Source organism: Panthera uncia (assembly GCF_023721935.1).
Source record: "Panthera uncia isolate 11264 chromosome D3 unlocalized genomic scaffold, Puncia_PCG_1.0 HiC_scaffold_8, whole genome shotgun sequence".
NCBI classification, from domain to species: Eukaryota; Metazoa; Chordata; class Mammalia; order Carnivora; family Felidae; genus Panthera; species Panthera uncia.
This window is the reverse complement of record NW_026057586.1, coordinates 76,148,671-76,168,901: the sequence shown is the minus strand read 5'-3', so window position 1 is coordinate 76,168,901 and position 20,231 is coordinate 76,148,671. Positions and strand designations below refer to the sequence as shown.

At 49.9% G+C, this 20,231-nt stretch overlaps 1 protein-coding gene across 1 annotated transcript in view; it reads left to right on the top strand.

The window, feature by feature from the left end:
* The window catches only part of SRRM4 (serine/arginine repetitive matrix 4), a 275,510-nt gene extending 255,381 nt beyond the window's left edge, over nucleotides 1-20,129 (top strand). Inside the window, exons 10-14 of the mRNA XM_049619894.1 lie at nucleotides 5,741-6,045; nucleotides 10,324-10,527; nucleotides 11,238-11,348; nucleotides 11,833-11,973; nucleotides 13,655-20,129. Of these exons, the coding sequence (XP_049475851.1) occupies nucleotides 5,741-6,045; nucleotides 10,324-10,527; nucleotides 11,238-11,348; nucleotides 11,833-11,973; nucleotides 13,655-14,000 (1,107 nt within the window). The 3' untranslated portion in view covers nucleotides 14,001-20,129. The remainder of the gene's footprint in view (nucleotides 1-5,740; nucleotides 6,046-10,323; nucleotides 10,528-11,237; nucleotides 11,349-11,832; nucleotides 11,974-13,654) is intronic.
* Nucleotides 20,130-20,231: the final 102 nt, after the last annotated feature.

Below are 20,231 nucleotides of genomic sequence, written 5' to 3'. Positions count from 1 at the left end.
GGGAATAGGTACATTAATACCCCAGCTCCCTCCTTGGCTGAGATCAACTCTGGAGTCGGTTCCTCACTGGCTCCCACAGTGTCCTCCAGCTGCTCACCGTGGCTGCCGGTTTGTGATAACCCATCTTTCATTGGTTCCTCCTCTCCCTCACCTCGTTTCCCCACTCTCCTACAGAAGTTCCCTGTCCTCTCAAGATAAACTACCAGCACTCAAATTCCTGTCTCAATTTTGGGGATAATCCATATTAAGACAGATGTTTTTTCACCTAGTAATTAAGCAGATCTTACAGGGGCTGAGTTTTTATGCTAAGCCTTAAAGAGTTTTATGCCAGGTCCCGTGAGGGCATTGTTACTGGATCACGGTGGGTCTAGAATGACTCTTCCTAGAAAGTATCTTGAGCACCATGTTTTAGCCTAGCTACAAGGACAGGGGCAAGGATCAGTTAATACACAGAAGAGAAATTCCAAACAGAACTCTTCAAAGACGAATTTTGCGAAGGCTGTTATCTAAATGAGGAGCAAGTAGGAGGCGTCTTGTCATGTCAGTGTCAAGTGGACAACTGTTTGCATCTTATATGAGTATTTGTCTAGAAAGGAGCCACTCCGAGATGAGAGGACAGAGACAAGAACACAGAGGCCTCTGTTGTCTGTCATGATGTCCATGACTCGAAGGTCTCCTTTGCATGATCATGGTTGTCACACACCTCCAACACACACACATCCTACCTTCGGCTTGGCTCCCCTCCATACCTTTCCTGTTCTTTGTGTAGGGTGAATGGAGAGCTCTGGAAAAGGGAGAGTCTGAAACTAAGAGGCCATTAAACTATCCAAACATCTCTAATGAATTTATTAAAATGCTCCTTTCACCTGGAAATATAGACAGAGCCCATCAAGGCTTGTAAAAACAAAACCAAATAGGGTTAAGCCAAAAGAAGCAGAAATGAAGGTCTTTGGGCTCCCACCTCTTACGGCATCCACAGAGTAACCCTTTAAGCAGGTCAAATGGAATCAGAAGATTTGTATGTCCAGTGCCTGCTAGGGATGCTATGGAACGCTGGTTGTGCCCCATATGCAAGTGACTCATCTTGGAATTAAACCCCACCTGCCCTCCATTCACCAAGGCAACCGTGAATACCGACCTGAGCTGCTTCTGCCTAGAGAAAGGTATATCTTTTTCCTAATCTGTCTGGCCAGAGGAAACACCTGTTTCTAACTCCAGACCCAGGAGGAGCACCTTTTTGTAATCTGAACAAAGTCACTGTATGGGCTAACAGCCCCATTATGTGCAAATGGCCAGCCCCAGTCCATTTTGTAAGCTGATCTCCCAGAGGAGTAGAAGATGGAAAGGAATTCAGGAGACCAAGCATAACTTGTCTGGAAGGCTTCTCAGATCCAGAGCTTCTCACCTTAGCATGGAACTTGATGCCACTGAAATATGTGGACAGAGCCTCTGTGTGCTTTCTCCAAGGGTCCTGGGTCCAAGGAGGGCCAAGAAGGAGAGGAAGAACAGAAGGTGATTCCTTCTCTGCCATAGGCCTGGACCTAGAACTCAGTTCTAGAGGTTATCTCTTGATCACAGAGCCAGCCCTGAGCTGGTCTTGAGACATCAACCTTCAGCTAAGAATCAACCTAGTTTTTTAGAACTGTTTTTAATATGATGGAGGCCAGTCCCTCTTTTAAAAAGCCATCAAGTGGGGCGCCTGGGTGGCGCAGTCGGTTAAGCATCCGACTTCAGCCAGGTCACGATCTCGCGGTCCGTGAGTTCGAGCCCCGCGTCAGGCTCTAGGCTGATGGCTCCGAGCCTGGAGCCTGTTTCCGATTCTGTGTCTCCCTCTCTCTCTGCCCCTCCCCCGTTCATGCTCTGTCTCTCTCTGTCCCAAAAATAAATAAAAAATGTTAAAAAAAAAAAATTAAAAAAAAAAAAAAAAAAAGCCATCAAGTAAGTTCCCAAAGTTGGCAGTTACCCAGTTGGGCCTCACCAGGGCCTGATCACTCGGCCATCTTCACCACTGAATTAAGTTAGGAAGGGCCCAGGCTTCTCGAGCTCAGGCTTCTAAAGGACTATGGAGCAGCTTCATTCATTCAGCCAGATTTAGTGAGCACCTACTCTGCGCCAGGCACTGGTAGTTACTTGGGTACAACGCTGAACTAGTCATGCGTGGCCTCTGTCTTCAACAAACTCCCACCCAGATGGAGAGACAGGCAATAAAACAAGAAATTACCCCACTGAGTAACAGTGCTGTGACACACAGAAGTCACTCATTTTTGAAGGAGTAAATGAATGAAAGAGCGAATGAATGAGTGAACTATGGACTGTTGTGCTATGTACTATGGACTGGGGGGTTAGAGAAGGCTTTCTAGAAAGTGATTTGTAACCTAAAGGATGTATAAATTTAGCCATGTGAAATGGAGTAATGGGGAAGAGTATTCTAGGCAGAGGAAATGGCATGTGCAAATGGCCTGGGCTTGGGAGGGCAAGATGTGGTGGCAAAGCCAAGAAAATTCTAACATATCGGCATAGGTCGTGGGGGTCACGGTGGGGGTATGTGGAAGAGATAAGGTCTGTGAAGTACTCAGGGGTGGGTTGCAAAGGATACTGTCATCCATTTTGAAGAATTTATATTCATCCGAAGAAATGGGACGTTTAAACAAGCTGGAGATGTTGGTATTTTCAGGCACCAGAGTCAACCCAATGAGAACATTTCAGAGGACCTTTATCTCTGTTTTCTGGAAGGATGGAAAAGCATGATGCCTTATACAGTTCTCAGTTCTAATTACACAAGTTACGTGTGTATAATAGTCATGGTCAGGTGGAGACAAGCTGAAAGTGTCTCTGTGAACTCAGAGTGTGGGGTTGAGAAGGCGAACAGGGCAAAGTCCCCTTCTGTATCCACTAGCCTGGAGGGGCCTCACACTCAGGAAATCCTTGCCTATGGGGACCCATGATGCACCAGGGCAAATGCATTGGAAGTGGTAGCCAGGGCTGGGAACAAGTACCTGGGAAGAGAAAGGCCAGCCTGAATGCCCCAGGGTAGCAAGCCAGTTACAATGGATAGATAATGGAAGCTGTTATACTCACAGGCCCCTTTGTTTGAGTTACCTTCTAGCCTCGTTCTCCCCAAAAAGGGCTTGCCTGATTCCCTGCACCCATCCTGGAACCAAGCTCCAGTCTGAGAGCCCATCAGTTTTCTCATTCCTGACAGAGGTGGTAGAAATACACATGTTGCCAATGAACTCCCAGAGGTGGGAAAGATACAGCATCCGCAACTGCAAATGGGAAGACAAAAAAGGAGGCGCTGAATGGGAACAGGGCCTTTACCTTCTTTCTAAAGAAGTCTCACTCAACAAAACTCCACTTGAGCAACGTTATTTTGAGATCCCTTGTCCCAAAGCAAAGCTTGCCAGATCACCAAGCAGATATAGATGACAGGGACGGCTGTGCTGGGGAGAACTTGGTAACGCTGGACCATCACCCTGTCTGTGTGCAAAGCCTCCTGGGAGAATCCACAAAGGAAGTTCCGCCTCCCCAGTCCAGAAGCTGACATCCTGAGCCGCCAGAGTTTGCTGTGATTCTCGCAGTTCTGGTGTCTCTGTGCCTCACCCTCGTGACCAATTGCTGAGAAGGCAGACATGGTCCTTTAAGAAAGCGCAAAAGTCCCACTCCTTTAGGTCCAAGTTACCTGTAATAAGGGGTGGGAGGGAAGCAGGCTTTTGACGGTGAGGTCTCACTGATACTGGTGGCCCCAGGACAAGAGTATAGAAGGAGGCCTACATACTGGATGTCTAAATGTTTATAAGTCAAGCCAGCAAACCTAAACAAAATATGTTCTCCTATCCTGGCAAACATATCTCCAAAATGATCTGGAAAGTCAGGTTTGAATTTAGAACCTCAGACCCCTAGAGTGGCCGGCCACAACATGGCAGTGGGGGGTGGGGGCGGTGTCCCTGCCTCAATGCCCTGGTCCCTCCCTTTCTCCTCCTGCCTCTTACACCAACCAACACCGTGATGGGCCTCACACACATGCACATAGACACCCCAGCCTGAACATCTAAGCTCTGTACAAAGAGTCACCCTTGGACTTAAGAGTGTGCACACCTAAAGCATGGTTATGTCCCCAGGAGAACAGATCCATGGATGAGCCTGCAGAGATCCTGAAAGGGGTCCCAAGGGCCATTTAAACAGAGAACAGACAATTCTGGGATCTCAGTTACCCATGAACTGGTAGTGTCCTCCTGGCCTCACAGATCTCTTGCCCCATGAGGATAGTTACTGCTGGAGGAGGTCCAGGGCAAAGATTCCTCTCGCCCACAGCTAAATAAGCACAGCAGTATTGGCAGGGGCCAGACCAAACCCACTGTGTCAATCACAGCTGTGACACTGGTCTGAACGTTTTAAGGAAACCACCCACTGTGCTTCTAAACACAGACACCATTGCTTTCCCAAGGGCTGCCTCAACCTCCTTTCTTCCTTCATCTGTCCCAGTTCAGACCCAAACAGGACTCTGGGAAACCCTCCCCATTCCCATTCACCCCAAATCCAAATGTCCAAGCCCCTCCCAAAGCCCTTTGTCACAAGCACACCCTCGTGGTCTGGATACCCAGACGGAGGCAAGCTCTAGCCCCTACTGCATTTTCAGCAAGGGTTTCTTGATCCAACTTGGGCATTAAGGGACTGATGAGGTTAGTGTTGATGGCCTTGAGGTCCCCTTGCTGAGAAAACCAAAAGATCTGATGCCTCACCTGTTAGGAACACTGAAAAACCAAAACTCAAAGCTGAGGGCCAAGTGTAAGGGTGTGCAGAAAGGTGTGTGTTTTTTCTTGTCATTTTCGACTCTAATGATGGACTCACGTTGCCCGCTCTTCCCTTTCTCTTACACCTTACCTACCTACTAAAGGAGGAGCTCTTGCTTGGTAAGTGGATATAATCCGCAAAGACATGAGAGAATTTATTAGAAGCCACTCGAGAGCCTTAGCTACCTTCTCCAGGGGGAAAAGGACACACACAAATAATCGTAGAGAGCTTTTTTTTCGTTTGTTTTCAGTCAGACTATTTGACTTCCATTTTTTTTTGTCCCCCTTTCTTTTCCCCTTTAGTTGAAAACTACTAAAATGTCATTTTGTGACCTTGACTTTATATTTAAAAAAAAAAACAACTTCTCTTTATTTCATTTCTTTTCCCCTTGCAATATTTGTTTAGGGTTCTATTCAGGGAACTTTTTTCTTTTAAAAAAAAAAAAAAAGCTCAAATTCGTTGAGGATTTGGTTGAAGTTTAAAATTTTGGCTTTATCTTTTTTTTTTTTAAGTTCCAAGATATGTTTTTCATGTCCATTGCCCCATTTCTTTTCCCCTCCCCCTTCCTTTATTTTTATTATTGTTTTAGCTTAAGGGTGTTTATACACCCCCCCTTTCGATTGAGTTGTCTGTTTTGTTTGAGTTAATTCATTAGAAATTAAATTTTGTATAATTTCCTTTTTCTTTTGTTTAATCTGGATCGCATGCTTTTTCTCTGCATGATACCTAAATCTTCCAGTTATTCTAGCAGGGGGTAAAAAAAAAATATCTCCTTTCTGTGGTATTCTTTCAGGAATTTGTGCTTTTGTTTTTTGGCGTCTCTTCTTTCCTCTTCTCTCTCTCTTTCCTTTCGTTACAGTGCATCATGACGGTAAACATTTCTTGGTTATTTAGACACAGTGCACAGGCCCGGCGATCAGCAGTGTCCAACGGGTGTTTTTGCTTTCAGATCACTGGGTCGGGGTCTGCAGCTGACCTCTTTACCAAAACAGCCAGCCCGCTCACCACCTCCCGAGGACGCTCCCAGGAGTATGACTCAGGCAATGACACCTCCTCGCCACCCTCCACACAAATCAGCTCAGCCAGGTCACGGGGTCAAGAGAAGGGGAGCCCCAGTGGGGGCCTAAACAAGAGCCGGGAACTCAACTGTGGAAACACCTCTGATTCAGGGAACTCCTTCACCACCTCCTCACCCCAGAACAAGGGGGCCACTCTGGAGAATCTCTCCCCCACCAGCAGGGGCAGAGAGTCAAGGTCAGTGCACTTAGGCTGGGTGGAGGTGGGGGGTGGGGGGTCCTGCCTTAGCTCCACCTTCTGTCTCTCACCTTAGCCCTCTACCCACCCACTCCCCACTCCTAACCCAGGACTCTTTGATTTGCAATAGAGAGAAAACTCAACTCAAACTGGCATAATTTAAAAAATATATATCCAAGGATATCAGCTTCGGGTACAGCTGGATCCAGGGGCTGAAAAGTACATCACTGCTTCCATCTCTATTGGCTTCATTCTCAAGCAGACCCTCCCAAGCATGGGCATATATGCCAACCATTCTACAGGTTAGCCAGCCAATGGAAGCAGAATGCCTCTTTCCCAAAAATTTCAGCAAAATACCAAGGCAGATTCTCATTGCTTCTGCTTGGCCCATCTTGGTTCATCTGCCCACCCTTGGATCAATCACTCTGGCCCAGGAGATGCTGTGCTTTTGGCAAGAATTTGTCACACGCTACCATCAGGGCTAATGAGTAGTCTTCCCACATACACAAAACTTGGGGGAGGTCTGGTTCTCTGAAGGAAAAGTCAGGGTATTGATATCAGGAGGGACAGAGGCAAGTGCACCCGGGTGTCTCATTCAGTGAAACCTCCGACTTCGGCTCAGTTCAGCTCAGGTCATGATCGCACCGTTCATGAGTTCCAGCCCCGCATCAGGCTCTGCAATGACAGCATGGAGCCTGCTTCGAATCCTCTGTTTCCCTCTTTCTGCCCCTCCCCCACTCTCGCTCTCATGCTCGCTCTCTCTCAAAAAAATTTTTTTTGAAAAAATTTTGTTAAAGGAAGGACAGAGGCTGGGCAGGCAAAAACAAATGTCAGTTTTACCATTAATCTCAGGAGAAAGTCTAACATTAAATCCATTGAAAGTCAACTGTCATTTTAAAAAGTTCAAATGCATTGAAAAATCTGTGGCAACAGCAAAACCTGCTCCTGGATGTTTGTAGCAGCTTTATTCATAATTGCCCAAACTTGCAATCAACCGAGACATCTTTCAGTACGTGAATAAATAAACAAACTGTGGTCCATCCAGACAATGGAATATTATTCAGCAATAAAAAGAAATGAGCTATCAAGCAATGAAAAGACAGGGAGGAGCCTGAAATGTATATTGCTGAGTGAAAGAAGCCAATCTAAAAAGGCTACATCCTGTATGATTCCAACTATATGACATTCTGGAAAAGGCAAAACTGTGAAAATAGTAAACAGATCAGTGGTGGGGGGGGGGGGGGGATTGGGGGGGGGGGAGGGATGAACAGGTGGAGCACAGATTCTGTGTGACATTGCAGTGGTGGATACATATTTTACATTTGTCAAAACTCACTGGGTTCACAAGAGTGAACCCTAATATAAACTCTGGGCTTCGGGGGATAATGATGTCAGCGGCGGTTCACTGATTATAACAGATGTATCACTCTGGTGTGGGCTGTTGAATGGCGGGGGAGGTTGTGGGTGTGGAAAGTACAGAGGGTTCCCATATACCTGCAGATTGTGTGTGTGTGTGTGTGTGTGTGTATGTGTGTGTGTGTGTGCATGCACGTGTGCACGCATGTGTATCTTAACCCACTTGCTAGATGCAGTTTTTCTGCAGAAAACCCTTTCATGCAGTTGCTTATGAGCCAGCTGTAATTCTAGTTCATTACCCCCTTACTCTCTCATTCAAGAAATCACAGCAAAATGCTAATCACTGAGGATAATGTCACAATAATAGCTAGTAAAAATCGCTGATCATTTACTCTATATCATTCACTCAGTTACTTATCCCTCTCCTAGTTTTCAGGCACCTCCTGAATGCCAGCCACTCAGCTTGGTGCTGGAGATACAAAAATGGCATGGTCCCTTTCCTCGGGAGCATGTAATTAATGGGGCGGATGCAGAGATACAAGAGGGGTGGAAAAGGTTTGCGGGTATATTCTGCCATGCTAACAGTGGGGTCTTCTTTCTTCTGGGGGTGGGAGTCTGCTTTTGTTCAGAGTGGCCAAGATTTCAGAATGATAGCCGAAGCCCTAGCAGTGAAGCTGTTAATGGCTTCTTCAAGGACAGAGCACCCTTTTGTCCCCAGCACACACAGCCCACTTCAGTCCTGGACAAACAACTTGGCATCCACACATAGCCTCTGGTTTGCCAGCCCCAGGACATCTCTGGCCTCAGTTCAAGCCCAAGCCTGCCTGGGAGCAGGGCTCCCAGGGCTGGGTCAGAACAAATGTCAACATCTCAAAGAAAAAGGAGTGATGTCCCCAGATGAGACGAAGGACATACTTCAGGGCAGAAGAAAATAGAATAGCACTAACAACCACAATAATGATAATGGCTGCTAACATTTGTGGAGCCCTAATTATATGCCAGGGGCCATGCCAAGTGCTTGCCATGGACAATCTTCCTTGATTCCTCCTTGAACTTTTATGGCATAGGCATTACGATAGACCTTTTTTAGCTGATGGGGAAACTGAGACTCAGAGTAGTTAAGAAACTCAGTTCATAAGGGCCAGCACCAGGATTCAAACACGTATCTGTCATAGAGCTGAAGCTAAAGCCTGAGTAGCATCCAGCAGTTCCCTGTTCAGTTTGATCTTATGTGGACAGCCAAATTAAATAATTTAGACCCAGCCTTTCATTTTGAAATTAACTGATCTCTAAAGTCATGGCTGTGTATGTCATATCAGCAATGAGCAGAGGGCTGAATGGAAGAGGTTATCATTGGCTCTAAATCAAGGGAACCTTCAACAGTGAAGGTAGGAGACTGATGAAGTGGAGGGGGCATGGGCTTTGGAGCTGGACAGATCAGGGTTTGAGACTCTGAGTGGCCTTGAGGAAGTAATTAACCCTTCTGAAGAGAATAGTGCCAGTTCCATAAGGTCATTGGGAGGATCATACAAGATGATGCTTGTTTAGCACCCAGAACACTAAGAGGCTCAAATGTTTACTTCACAACTATTTATTCATGACCTAGGCCAGATGAATCAGGCTCTGTCCAAGGTGCTGGGATACAGTATCCAGAGACATGAGTCCTCTCCCTCAAGCTCAGTGACTGGAGGAGGAAGAGACAATTTTAAGACCAAGTGAGGTCTTCTAGGGACAGGGGCGCGGGAGGTGGAGGGGAAGTGGGGGTGGTGCCTAGGGGCTGGGGGCTGTGGCAACACATTGGAGGTCACCCAACTAGACTTAGGGGGATGTCAAGAAAGGCTTCCCAAAAAAGGTGAGGTCAAACTAAAACCTGAACCATGAGTAGTTATTGTTAGGTGAGATGGGGAGGAAAGAGGGTTGCAGGCAGTGTGAATGTTCTGAGGCCTGGAGACAGGGAAGGAGCAGGGGGATTTCAGGAGGAACAAGTAGTCCATTATGGCTGGAGTCAAGAGAGGAAAATGCCAAGAGCTGAGATTGGAGGGGTGAGCAGGGGTTGGGTCATTATGAGCCTGGAAACCCTATTAATGTGATTTGAACTTGACTCTTGGCACAAGCCAAATGAACATGCCCTTACTGAGAATCCAACAGGAGCTTTATATGGCCCTAGGCAGGGTAGAAATACAGAAGACAGGACCCTGCCACTGGGTGATTTTGAACAAGCCATCACTCTTCTTTGGGTCTCAATTCCCCCATCTGCAAAATGGGCTACACCGAAAGTTTCCCAAACTTAAACCACCTACATGGCACCTGCTTGATTTTAATCATATCCCTTTACTACTGGTACTCTTATTTACCTTGACAAACTCACTTTTTTTTATATAAGGAAACTTATACTACTGTCTTACATAGAAAATTTATAGCATTCATCCTAAATAGAAAGCACCTGCAAAAATACATGATTTTTTATATGAAAATACATAAAAACAGTGGATTTAATTCTTGTTAGTAACAGTTGCCTGCCCAAGGCTCTTGAGCACCAGGCCTGGGAGACTGCCAGTGTTCCAGAGATGGTGGAAAACCCACTAGTACCCAATCCAGTGTCTCTAATGTACTCAGATGGGCTGAAAAAGACTCAAAAAGGAATAAATCTCTCACTATGTGATTTGATGTTAATTTACCATTATGCTCGTGCCCACTAACCTAAAATACTCTGAAGTGCCCCCTCTGGAATGCATCCCCCTCTATTCCTCTACCAGCTGTGGCCTAGAAAGTCTTTCCAGAGGTAGTAAGATGGGACTAGGTGGAAAGGGGTTTCTGAGGGCACCACAGCCTGGGCAAAGGTAGGGAGAGGAGTGTTACCTAGAGATGCCTCCAGGCTAGCGGTCAGGCCAGTGCTAACAGGTGTTCTCCCCACATCTGCAGAGGATTTCAGTCGCCATGTCTGGAATGCGCGGAGGTGAAGAAATCCGGTTTGGTCCCAGCCACAGCCCGGAGCTCCCCCATGAGAGGATGCTCCCGCAGCCCCTCCTATGCCAGCACCCGCTCTTCCAGTCACTCCTCCCGATCCCCAAACCCCAGGGCCTCCCCCAGGTACACCCGAAGCCGATCCACCTCCTCCGGGAAAAGGTGAGTGCAGTTTTGACCTCTGTTCTGCAGCGCTTTCGTCCTTACGGAGCTAGTTAAGATAACTGGAGATGTCCTTTGACCCACCGGTGAAAGAAGTCAGACAGATTTGAGTTTGAATGCCCGCTACTCCCATTCCTAGCTGGTGGCCTTGGGCCACAGATAACCTCTCCAAGGCTCAGTCTCGTCATCTGTAAAATGAAAACATTAACCTCTCGTGCCTCGGTTTCCCGATTTACAGAATGGGCTTAATAGTACCTAATCCTAGGATCGGTTGAGGATTAAATGAGATAATGCACAAAAAGCATTAGTTCAATGTCTGACACATAATAAAATACATAACAATCATAGCTAACATTTCCTGTGTGCTGGCTCTGTGCAGTATGTGATTTGCCCTAATTTACTCATTTACAATTCTATAGGGTAAGTTCGATTATTTACCCCCTTATATAAATGAGAAAACAGAGGCCCAGAGAAGTGAAATCACCTGCCCAAGGTCACACAGCTAATAAGTAGCCTTAGATAGTAAGAATTCAATCAGAGGAAGTGGTCGATATTATTATTACTTGCCCAGGAAAGGGCCAGTTTCCTCTGCCTGGCGTCCAGAAAGAAAAAGGTCACCCCCTGAGGACCAGCTGAATAAAACCCTACACTTCCGGGGCGACCCCGGCGAAGCCCAGCAGGCCCCTCGGAGACTGTTTACTCTCCCGCAGGTCCTACTCTCGCTCTTCCAGCTATTCCTCCAAGTCTGGCAAGAGGAGCCCCCCCAGCAGAAACTCTCGATCGCGCCGCAGCCCCAGCTATTCGCGGTACAGCCCGAGCAGGTACAGGCCCCGCCCCCCAGCTCACGTCTGGGGAGCGTCACCCAAGCCCGCCCCGCTTCCCCCTTTGTCCAGCACTGCATGAGTAGGGATGGGAAGATGACCCAGCATCCTCGTCTTCGCTGGAGTTATGTTTGGGGGCCCTAATGCACCCGCTATACCCACACCCCGGCCTCTTCACACACCTAATACTCCCCTTCCCCATATTCAGAGCCCCCAGTTCTTACGCACGCACCAGAGCCCTCTTGACGTTCACGTCCTCGCCCCCGTGGCAGCCGCGCCCCTGTAATGCCCACCCTCGAAGGCTGACACCCCTGCACGTGCCCAGCCTCACCCCCACAGTACACACCCACAGCCCCCTGGGGCCCCGGGAGGAAGCCATCACCTGCCGCAGTAGGGTGAAGGGCACAGGTGAGACGCAGTGAGTGCCCCTGTCCCACGCGTTCACGCGGGAAAGCCAGCCGCAATAACCCCCGCACCCCTTCAGGGAGAGGGACCCCAAGTACAACGAGAAGGACTCGCAGCAGCGGGAGCGCGAGCGAGCGCGTCGGAGACGGCGGTCCTACTCGCCCATGCGGAAGCGCCGGAGAGACTCCCCGAGCCACCTGGAGGCGCGGAGGATAACCAGGTGAGGCCAGGAGGGCCGGGGGTGCCCATCTCCACCCTCATTCCCACCCCTCCTACCGTTGGGGCCTCGGGCCCTCCCCGTGTCCCCTTGGAGCTGGAATTCAGGACTGTGGGAGCTCAGGCACGCTGCGGGCCCTGCAAGGAGGGGACAGGGCCTCCGGGGCGGGGCCAGGGTGGGTGCCTGGGACAGGGGCGGGGCCAGCCTGAGGAATCTGGTGGGCCGAGGGGGTGTGGCCAGGGTCTGTGGAGCGAGCTGGGGTAGCGTCGAGGCAATGCGGGCCACAGCCGTGGGGCAGGGCCTTTGTCTGGGGGTGGAGCCGACCACTGGAGGCCCAGCACCCTCAGACCCACATGCCAGGCTTTAGTAGACTCTGATCATACCCTGCACCAACTGAGGAGAGGGCAAAAGGATCGTCTGGGTGCCAGAGGGACTTAAGCGGGGGAGAGCACTGAATCTGGAGTGCATTCTTGGCTGTGCCACTTTCCAGATGAGCAGGGAAAGTCTCTTAACTTTCCAAACGCTGTGTTTTCACCCATGAAATATTGAAGGAAATAACTCCCAGGAGTATCACGAAAATGAAATGAAAGGGGGCAAAGAGATGTGAACAAACTTTGTAAACTTAAATGCAGAACACTGAAACCCGAGGCGTGCCATTGCTATTGATTGCATAGACAGACTAGGTGGATACGGTTTCTAACCAGTAAGCTCTTCACAGAGAAAAAGCCATAGAAGAGAAGCCTGAGGTCTGAGTGGACCCAAATTCCTCAGGCCTTGAAACCGGGAGGAGTGGCTGAGAGCTGCCCTAAAACTGGCTCCTGGCAATCGGTTGAGCTCCTCCTCCTGGCCCTCCAAGGGTCAGCTACTCCTTCCAGAGACCCACAGGATGGGGCTGCGGTGGGGTTCGGGTGCCTGGTTCCTCCTCCCCAGAGATGACCTGGAGGAGGAAAAAGAACCTGTGCCCCAAACAATAAAATGGGGTAATGGCATCACCTTCTCAGATATCCCACAGATCACCGTGGTACACAGGGACTCCTATACCCTTGACCAAAGGTGACCAAAGGTGTCCTTGGGGTTGACTTGGAGGGAGACAAAGTGGCATTTCTAAAAGGCTCTCTCGTTTCCTTAGTCGGTCTCAAATAGTCCATCTTGATGAACCCATTCAGTGTTTCCCAAACTTCAGTCACCCAGCAGCATCTTTTGATTCGTCTGTTTAGGAAGTGTACTACTGTTTACTTAATTTCTTCAAATAGATATGCCCTTTCTTAGAGGTCCATACATCTAATTCAAAAGGAATACACCACAGTATACTATAGTAAATGGAAAATCAGCCTCTCTTACCATAAATAGAAGGTTCTGGTAAAAGTAAAAATAGCAAAACAAAACTGCCATTAAAGTCTAGACGTAGATTCCTTCGCCAGCTGGAGGCTCTGAGCCCCCGGCTTGGTTTGTTAAAAAGTGAGGTTATCACTTCTCAAGACACCAGCGCTAGGGCTGAGACCTTGCCCTGGACGGTCTGAGGGCAGCGAGAGGGGCTTAAAAAGAGTGTTTCCGCTAAGGGCCTGGGAAGTGGAAGGCCATGCCGCGCCCCCCCCCCCCCCCCCCCCGGGGACCGGGCTGGCGCGGTCCGGGTCGAGGCTGGGCGGAGTCTGGCCCTCGAGCAAGCTCCCTCTGGTCTCCGCAGTGCCCGGAAGCGCCCCATCCCCTACTACCGGCCCAGCCCGTCTTCATCCAGCAGCCTCAGCAGCACCTCCTCCTGGTACAGCGGCAGCAGCGGCCGCTCTGCCAGCCGCAGCTATTCCCGCAGCCGCAGCCGGAGCCGCAGCCGGAGCCGCAGCCGCAGCCGCAGCCGCAGCCGCAGCCGCAGCCGGAGCCGGAGCCGGAGCAGGAGCCGCAGCCGCAGCAGGAGCCGCACCCGGAGCAGGACCCGCACTAGCAGCAGCTCGGGCTCCCGCAGCCCCAGCCTGGGCTCCCGGAGCCGGAGCCGGAGCTACAGCTCAGCAGACAGCTACTCCAGCACGAGGCGCTAAAGGAGGGCCCTCCCTTGAGCCGGCTGCCTGGGGGGTGGGGGGCCCTTTCCCTCTGCCGGCCTCCCCCGCTCCCTACCCACCCTGCCTTCTCCTTGGTGACAGACATTGAGGGCTCCTGGACCCTGTCCTTCCTGCTCTCCTGGGGAGTAGGAAACAAAAGTACAGGGGCTTCGGCCTCTATGTCAAGCTGCTAGGAGCCTCCACCAGCACCACCCTGGGGCTCAACACAGGCCTGGTCATAGGGAGAGAACCATCCTCTGTTGGCACAAAAACCCTCCAGGTTTTGTAAGAAGCGATGGCTTCATGACTCAACAGTTTGGGCCTGGCCAGGAAAAACAGTTTTGCTAACCCACTGCTCACAGGATGCATATGGGAGGCTAGGAGTCATTTGTCACACCTGCCCTCATTCTCCTCTCATCTCGTCATGTGTGGACCCTCACGGGGTGGGAGGGGATGAGAGGAAACCAAGAGCAGTGAGGCCCAGGAGAGGGTGTTGCGCCTTTCACCTCCCCAAACAGGCCCAAGCAAAGGCCCGGAGGATGATTGAGGGGGATAGAAGGGGACCTATCTGAGTGGGGAATGTGGATGTTTCAGTTGGTAAGAAGTGTCAGGAGGTAGGAGATGGGTTCTCTGCCTGTGAATATAGCAGCAAAGGGCAAGGGTCATTCTGCCGCTCCCAAGATCTCGGCACAGTCAGGAAGAGCAGTCCAGTAGATTCTAGCAACGGAGAGGCCACCACATGGCTTAGACAGCCTCTTGGCTGTTCACAGGGCCCCTGAACCTCACTGAGAAAAGACACAGTGGACAGTCAGGACAGCTTGGTGTGCAGCCCCACATCCCAAGTTTGCCTCGGCCCCCACTGGCTGGCACCAGCTTAATTCCACAGGACCATCTGCTGAACATTCCCCAGGGCCGTGGCCGGCTGCCAGTCCCCAGCGCCAGCCAGTCTGGCCTTACCCTCCAGTTGGAGCCTGCCTGCCCCCTCCCCACCGCCCAGACTGCCACACCCTGGATCCCACCCAGTGTGGCTGAACCATCTAAACCCGCCCTCAGCCTAAGCTACCCCCTTTGCCTCTCAGGAATGTTGCTGGGATGGGGTATAGTAGCTCAGGTTTTGGGGAAAGACCCAAGTCCAGAGAGTCTGGGGGGACAGGGGCTTGGGAACTCCATGGCTTCCGAGGCTTCCTGTCAGCCAGAGCCCACCTTTATTTCTGCCCTCACCCTGTCTTCCCCCTGCCCAGGGCTGGGCAGCATGGGTAAGCTGATCTCTGACACACAAACACCACCAGCTGCTTCACCCACAGAAGGCACTGAGAACAGGGGTGTGAGGGAGAAGATCCTTAAAATAAACTCCTGGGCACCCCCCTCACCAGCTGACCGGCTTTCCGGAGCCCTGTGGGTGAATGTCAAGTTTGCGGTGGCAACAGCGGCAGGGCAGGGCATGGAGGGAGATAGTGAGGGGGGACAGTCCGCAGCTCTGGATACTGGGGGGCGAGCTATGGGGAAGCAGGGACCAAACACTCTTCTTCCTTCACACCCCAGGGACAGCATTTGGAAAAAAAATCCCTTTTCTTGACATCAGTGACCCATCTCCCCGGCCCCTCGTCTTTCCCAGTCCATCAGCCCGTGGGGCCAGAAACTGCCCTGCAAACTCCCGCAAGTCCTTCTTCCACCAGGAGAGCAGCGAGAGGTGCCCCAGACAGCACGGGGTGACCTGGCCTTCCCCTGATGCCCTCTGGCCCGGCCCTGGGCCCCACCCGCCAAGACTGACAGATGCCAATGCTGTCACCACAGAAGGCCGGATGGCAGGTGCCTGGGACAGGGGCAGGTGCCCTGGGAGGGCATGTACAGCAACTGTAAATAACCCTCTTCCCTGCCCGGGAAACCAGCCTGGGCTCCAGTCTCCCATCACGGAGACAAAGTCTTCTCCGAGCCGCAGAACCTCTGGAGCCACGGACCCTCCTTAGCAGGACAGCAGGGAGAGAGGCCTGGGAGCCTCCCGTCAGACTGCCTTCAGACAACTCTAGGGGACCATTTTGCCTGGGGCTCCTAGCAAACCTATTATTTATTTTATTTATTTATGTTTATTTATTTATTTATGTGATGATCTCTCTCTCTCTCCCTTGGTTGCCATTAGCAGTATTCAACTATTTATTTATTTATATGGAGAGGTGTGTGTGTGTGTGTGTGTGTGTGTGTGTGTGTGTGTGTGTTGGCAGGGGGCGGGGTGCTTCTGAATTATTTTTGTGCATCTCTTTTTTTCCCTCGTGTCTTTGTGGATGAGATCTGAGAGGCCGGATGTGGCTAGGGATGTTGGCTTTGTTCCCGCAGGTGAGACCCACAGAGCTCTAAGTCCAAACAGCCTGGAATTGGCCTGGGGAGGGGGACACCTCAGACCTAAGGTTCGTTATGTCAGTGAAGTTCAGGCTTGCTCCCCAGCTCCCTGCCCACCAGCTACCTCACTGAGGTATCAGAAAAATGAAAACATCCACAAGGCTTGTGAGCTAAAGGCCTGAAATGATACACTGGAGTCACAGCTCACATGGGGGTTGGAGTCTAAAGTTAGCATAAGCTAAGGTAAAACTTGCAGCCTCAAAATCGTCGGTGTGAGTGCTTTAGGGAGGCACCTGCTGGGAGACAGATGTACTGTATGTCGCCCACTGACAAGGCTTCTTCGTCAGTACTGCAGGAGCTGTCTTGCGTTTGGGGGGCCATGGTGGTTGAACTGGCATCTGGTTTAGCACTGGGATCGAACTTTGAGTGGACAAGGAGAAAGCAGGGCAGGAATTGGGCTGAGGGAGTGGAGAGAAGATGCACATGGGGTCTCACCCTTACTCCAGCGGAGACAATAGTGGGCAGGATCACTCCGTCTGTGAGCATCCTGGTGGGTTTTGTGTAAATTACACATCCTTCTGCTTCCATTGTAGCTAATTTCTCCCCATGCCCTGAGGCTTTTCCAGGCTGCTCTCTTCCTTCTGCAGGAGGCCCACTGCTTCCTGGAGTGGTATCAACCTCCCTAGGAGAGATACACAGACCCAAAGTAGAAGCCTTTTGCTGGGATCTCCTGCTTTCCATCAGGGAAGAGCACAAAGCTATTTCAGAAATTAGAGAACGGAAAAAAAAAAAAAAGACAAGATGAAAGGAGCAGCCGGAAGTTCCCCCAAGAAGGTCATTGAGGGTCACATCAAGCCAGGATCTAGTGGCCTTTCTTTACCAGTCCTGCCCCTCTGACTGGCAGTGTCTTCCTGCTGCTTGCCAGAGAGGCCCCGCCCCCACCCTCTTTCCAAAGTCATCATTCACTGCTTTGAAATTGCCAGATTCTCTGGTCCAGCTTTGAGTTTGGTGAGACTTTTGCAACAACCCTGGTCGTTTCCCTGGCAATGTGACTTTACCCTGCTCTATCCCAACCAAGAAGTACCTCCAGCCAGGGGAAAGTTGCAAGAAGGCTGCTTAAATGCCTCCAGGGGGAAAACATCTGTCCCTCCCTCTTGCCCAATGTGCTTCTCTAATTACCTTTACATTTCCTTTCTTTTGCATCCAAAATTAAACAGCTTCTTGGGATGCTGGTGACCTTGCTTAACCAAAGGCCCCAGCCACCCCCCGCCACCACCCCACGCCTCCACATCCCTATTTCTCTGCCTATTTTGCCCACATTACCTTCTGCTTCCAGGGAATGAGACAAATCAGCTGAAATCTGCTGGTGGCGAGCATTCATTTTAAAAGCCAGCATTGGAGGGTGTGACTTGAGGCCCAGAAACATACAGCCCACCTGCAGCCTTTCTGGATGAATGAACCTGGACAGATCGATTCATTCCTCTGGGCCAAAGATTCCCCCTTTGTGAAGTAGGCGAGTTTTTGAGATACAATCCAGAATGTTGACCTGAGGGCTGGGAAATTGTCTAAAGACAGAGTGAGTTCACCAGGACTTAGAAGCAAAAAGGAGAACACCCTCAAACATTTTCAGGAGGTTCTCAATCATTAGAATAAAACGTATGTGAATTCAATTAAATTAAGAAAAGCTAACTCACTCAAAGCCCCCTTGAGGTCTGACCGCACGCATTCCTATCTCTGTCTCTTCCTTTCTTTGTGAAGGAAAGTCAGTCTTTCAGAAAAACAAAATTGAGATGTTTGAAAGACATAAGGGTCTCAGTCTCAGCCCCCATCATTTCATTAGCTCAGAACCGTCCTCTTTCCCAAAGGCTTTCCTTGAAGAGAGCCAACATTTGGGTACTCCTAAAGGTTCCAAAGCCCTTTTTTTTTTTTAAGTCTCACTCCCATCATGTCTCCTGCTATATTCTTTTCCATGAATATTCACAATCGTCTCACAAGCATCTGTCTTGCCTTGCTTGGCTCTCCAGCTAAACCAAAAAGTTTGATTAAAAAACAAACCAGGATTCCTCAAAATGTTCCCTCCTCCATCAGCCAGATGCATCCAGTTGAGGAACTTCTGCTTAGATACAGTGTCATCAAGCAATGCTTTCCTGAAACCTCTTCCTTGTCATCTCTGCACGCATGAGCCAGTGCTACTGAGACTTGGCATCTCCCCTCTGTCTGTGGCTATTGTTTTGTTTTTTGTATTTATTGAGGGTTTTGGGTTTTGGGTTTTGCATTGTAAATACCATGATGGGGGCCCCCTCATCAGATCATGGCTTATTTAATAATTTATTCCCTATTTATTAAATGGTATTGAGAGAGGAGAGGGACCCCTCTTCCCCTAAATTGCTATTGGAAATCCGTCCATCAATCAGCTCTGGGTGTGGCTGTCTGCAGCAGGGGCATTATCCCCCAGGTAATGAGTGCTAGAATCACCCAGCAAATTGGAATTGGCAGAAACGGAGTCTTCAGTCATACAAATTAAACTCAAAAGGAACTAAAACACTGGTTATCTCCGGGAAAACCTCATTTTGATGGAAATTAATTGAGGAATAAAATGCCTGTGCACGAACCAACTTCTATTAAAAAGTCACAACTCCTTGAAAAAAGAGAGAGAGAGAGAGAGAGAGAGAGACAAAATTGTAATTCCTTTTCTCTGGCCAAGAAAAGATATGCCTCATCTTCTAATGAGTTGAGCCAAAGAGACTGGAACAGGATTCCTTTGTGATTCTCTGGCCCGTGTGTGTCTGTCTGGATGAAACGGAGTGGGTCTCAGGCCTCAGTGTTACCATCTGTAAAATGGGATTTGGCCGAAGTGTTCTTGGCAGGGTGGAGGGGAGGGGTTCTAACTCTGATGTCATGAGCTCCAAACTGTCAGGTGTATGGTCCATATGTCTTCTGCCGACTATAGGTTGAAGGATGTCTCCCAAGGAAGGAAATAAAACGAAGCATGGACTTCATTTGCAGGGTAAGGTTGTAGTAGCTGAGTCCCTCAGTCAAAAATGGGAGGCCTTCTAGTGCTGCCACCTTATATAACTCTTATATCCTGGGTTAAAGAAGCCCTCTCTCTTAGCTTGAACTTCTCTCCAAGCCCAGACATCCAGAGATATCAAAGGAGAGACCAAGAAGGCTTCAGCGTTCGCTGGATTTAATCACTGTTTACGTGTCAGGACATATTTTGTATGGTTGTTCTAACAAGCCAGTGACATAGGTCATGTTGCCATTTTCCAGATGAGAAAACTGAGGCCTGGGAAGGGGGAGCTGGCATGCCTAAACTCCCTGGAGCTCAGATCTACCTGGCTCCGTGTCCCACTCTCTCGGTGGCTCTTTCTTGCCAGGTGCATGTTTGAGAACTCTCTGCAGGGTCTTTTCTCTCCCAAGTCTTGGCTGCTCGCTCAAGCAGCCATTGGCCAAGGACCTAGCAGGATCCACTATATCAGCCCAGTAGGCTTGGTGCACCCCAAGGCCACCTCTCCACACCGGGGGCTGGAATTCTCATCCGGAAGACCCCAAACAAGGGGACCCGGTACCAGCCTGGCTCGGCCTGAGAAGCCAGCCTCTGCCTGGGACATCCACATCAGAGTGAGGAAGCTCCTGTGTCCTCCAGCATCCTGGGACCCTGTCCTCCACCTAGTGATACCGTGGCCATGGCTTGTTTGATTTCTGGTGTCCACAGCTAAGCATAACCTTTCCGGGGTTTCTGATTTTTCAGCCTGTACGAAACATGTCTCTGTTACAATAAAAGGTCCCATGGTATGGTGTTCTCATATGTGGCCCAGCATCCTCTGTCTATGGGGGGTGCCCAGAAGCAGAGAGGGAGGTAGGGTGGCAGGGAGACGGGGACAGAGAACATCTAAA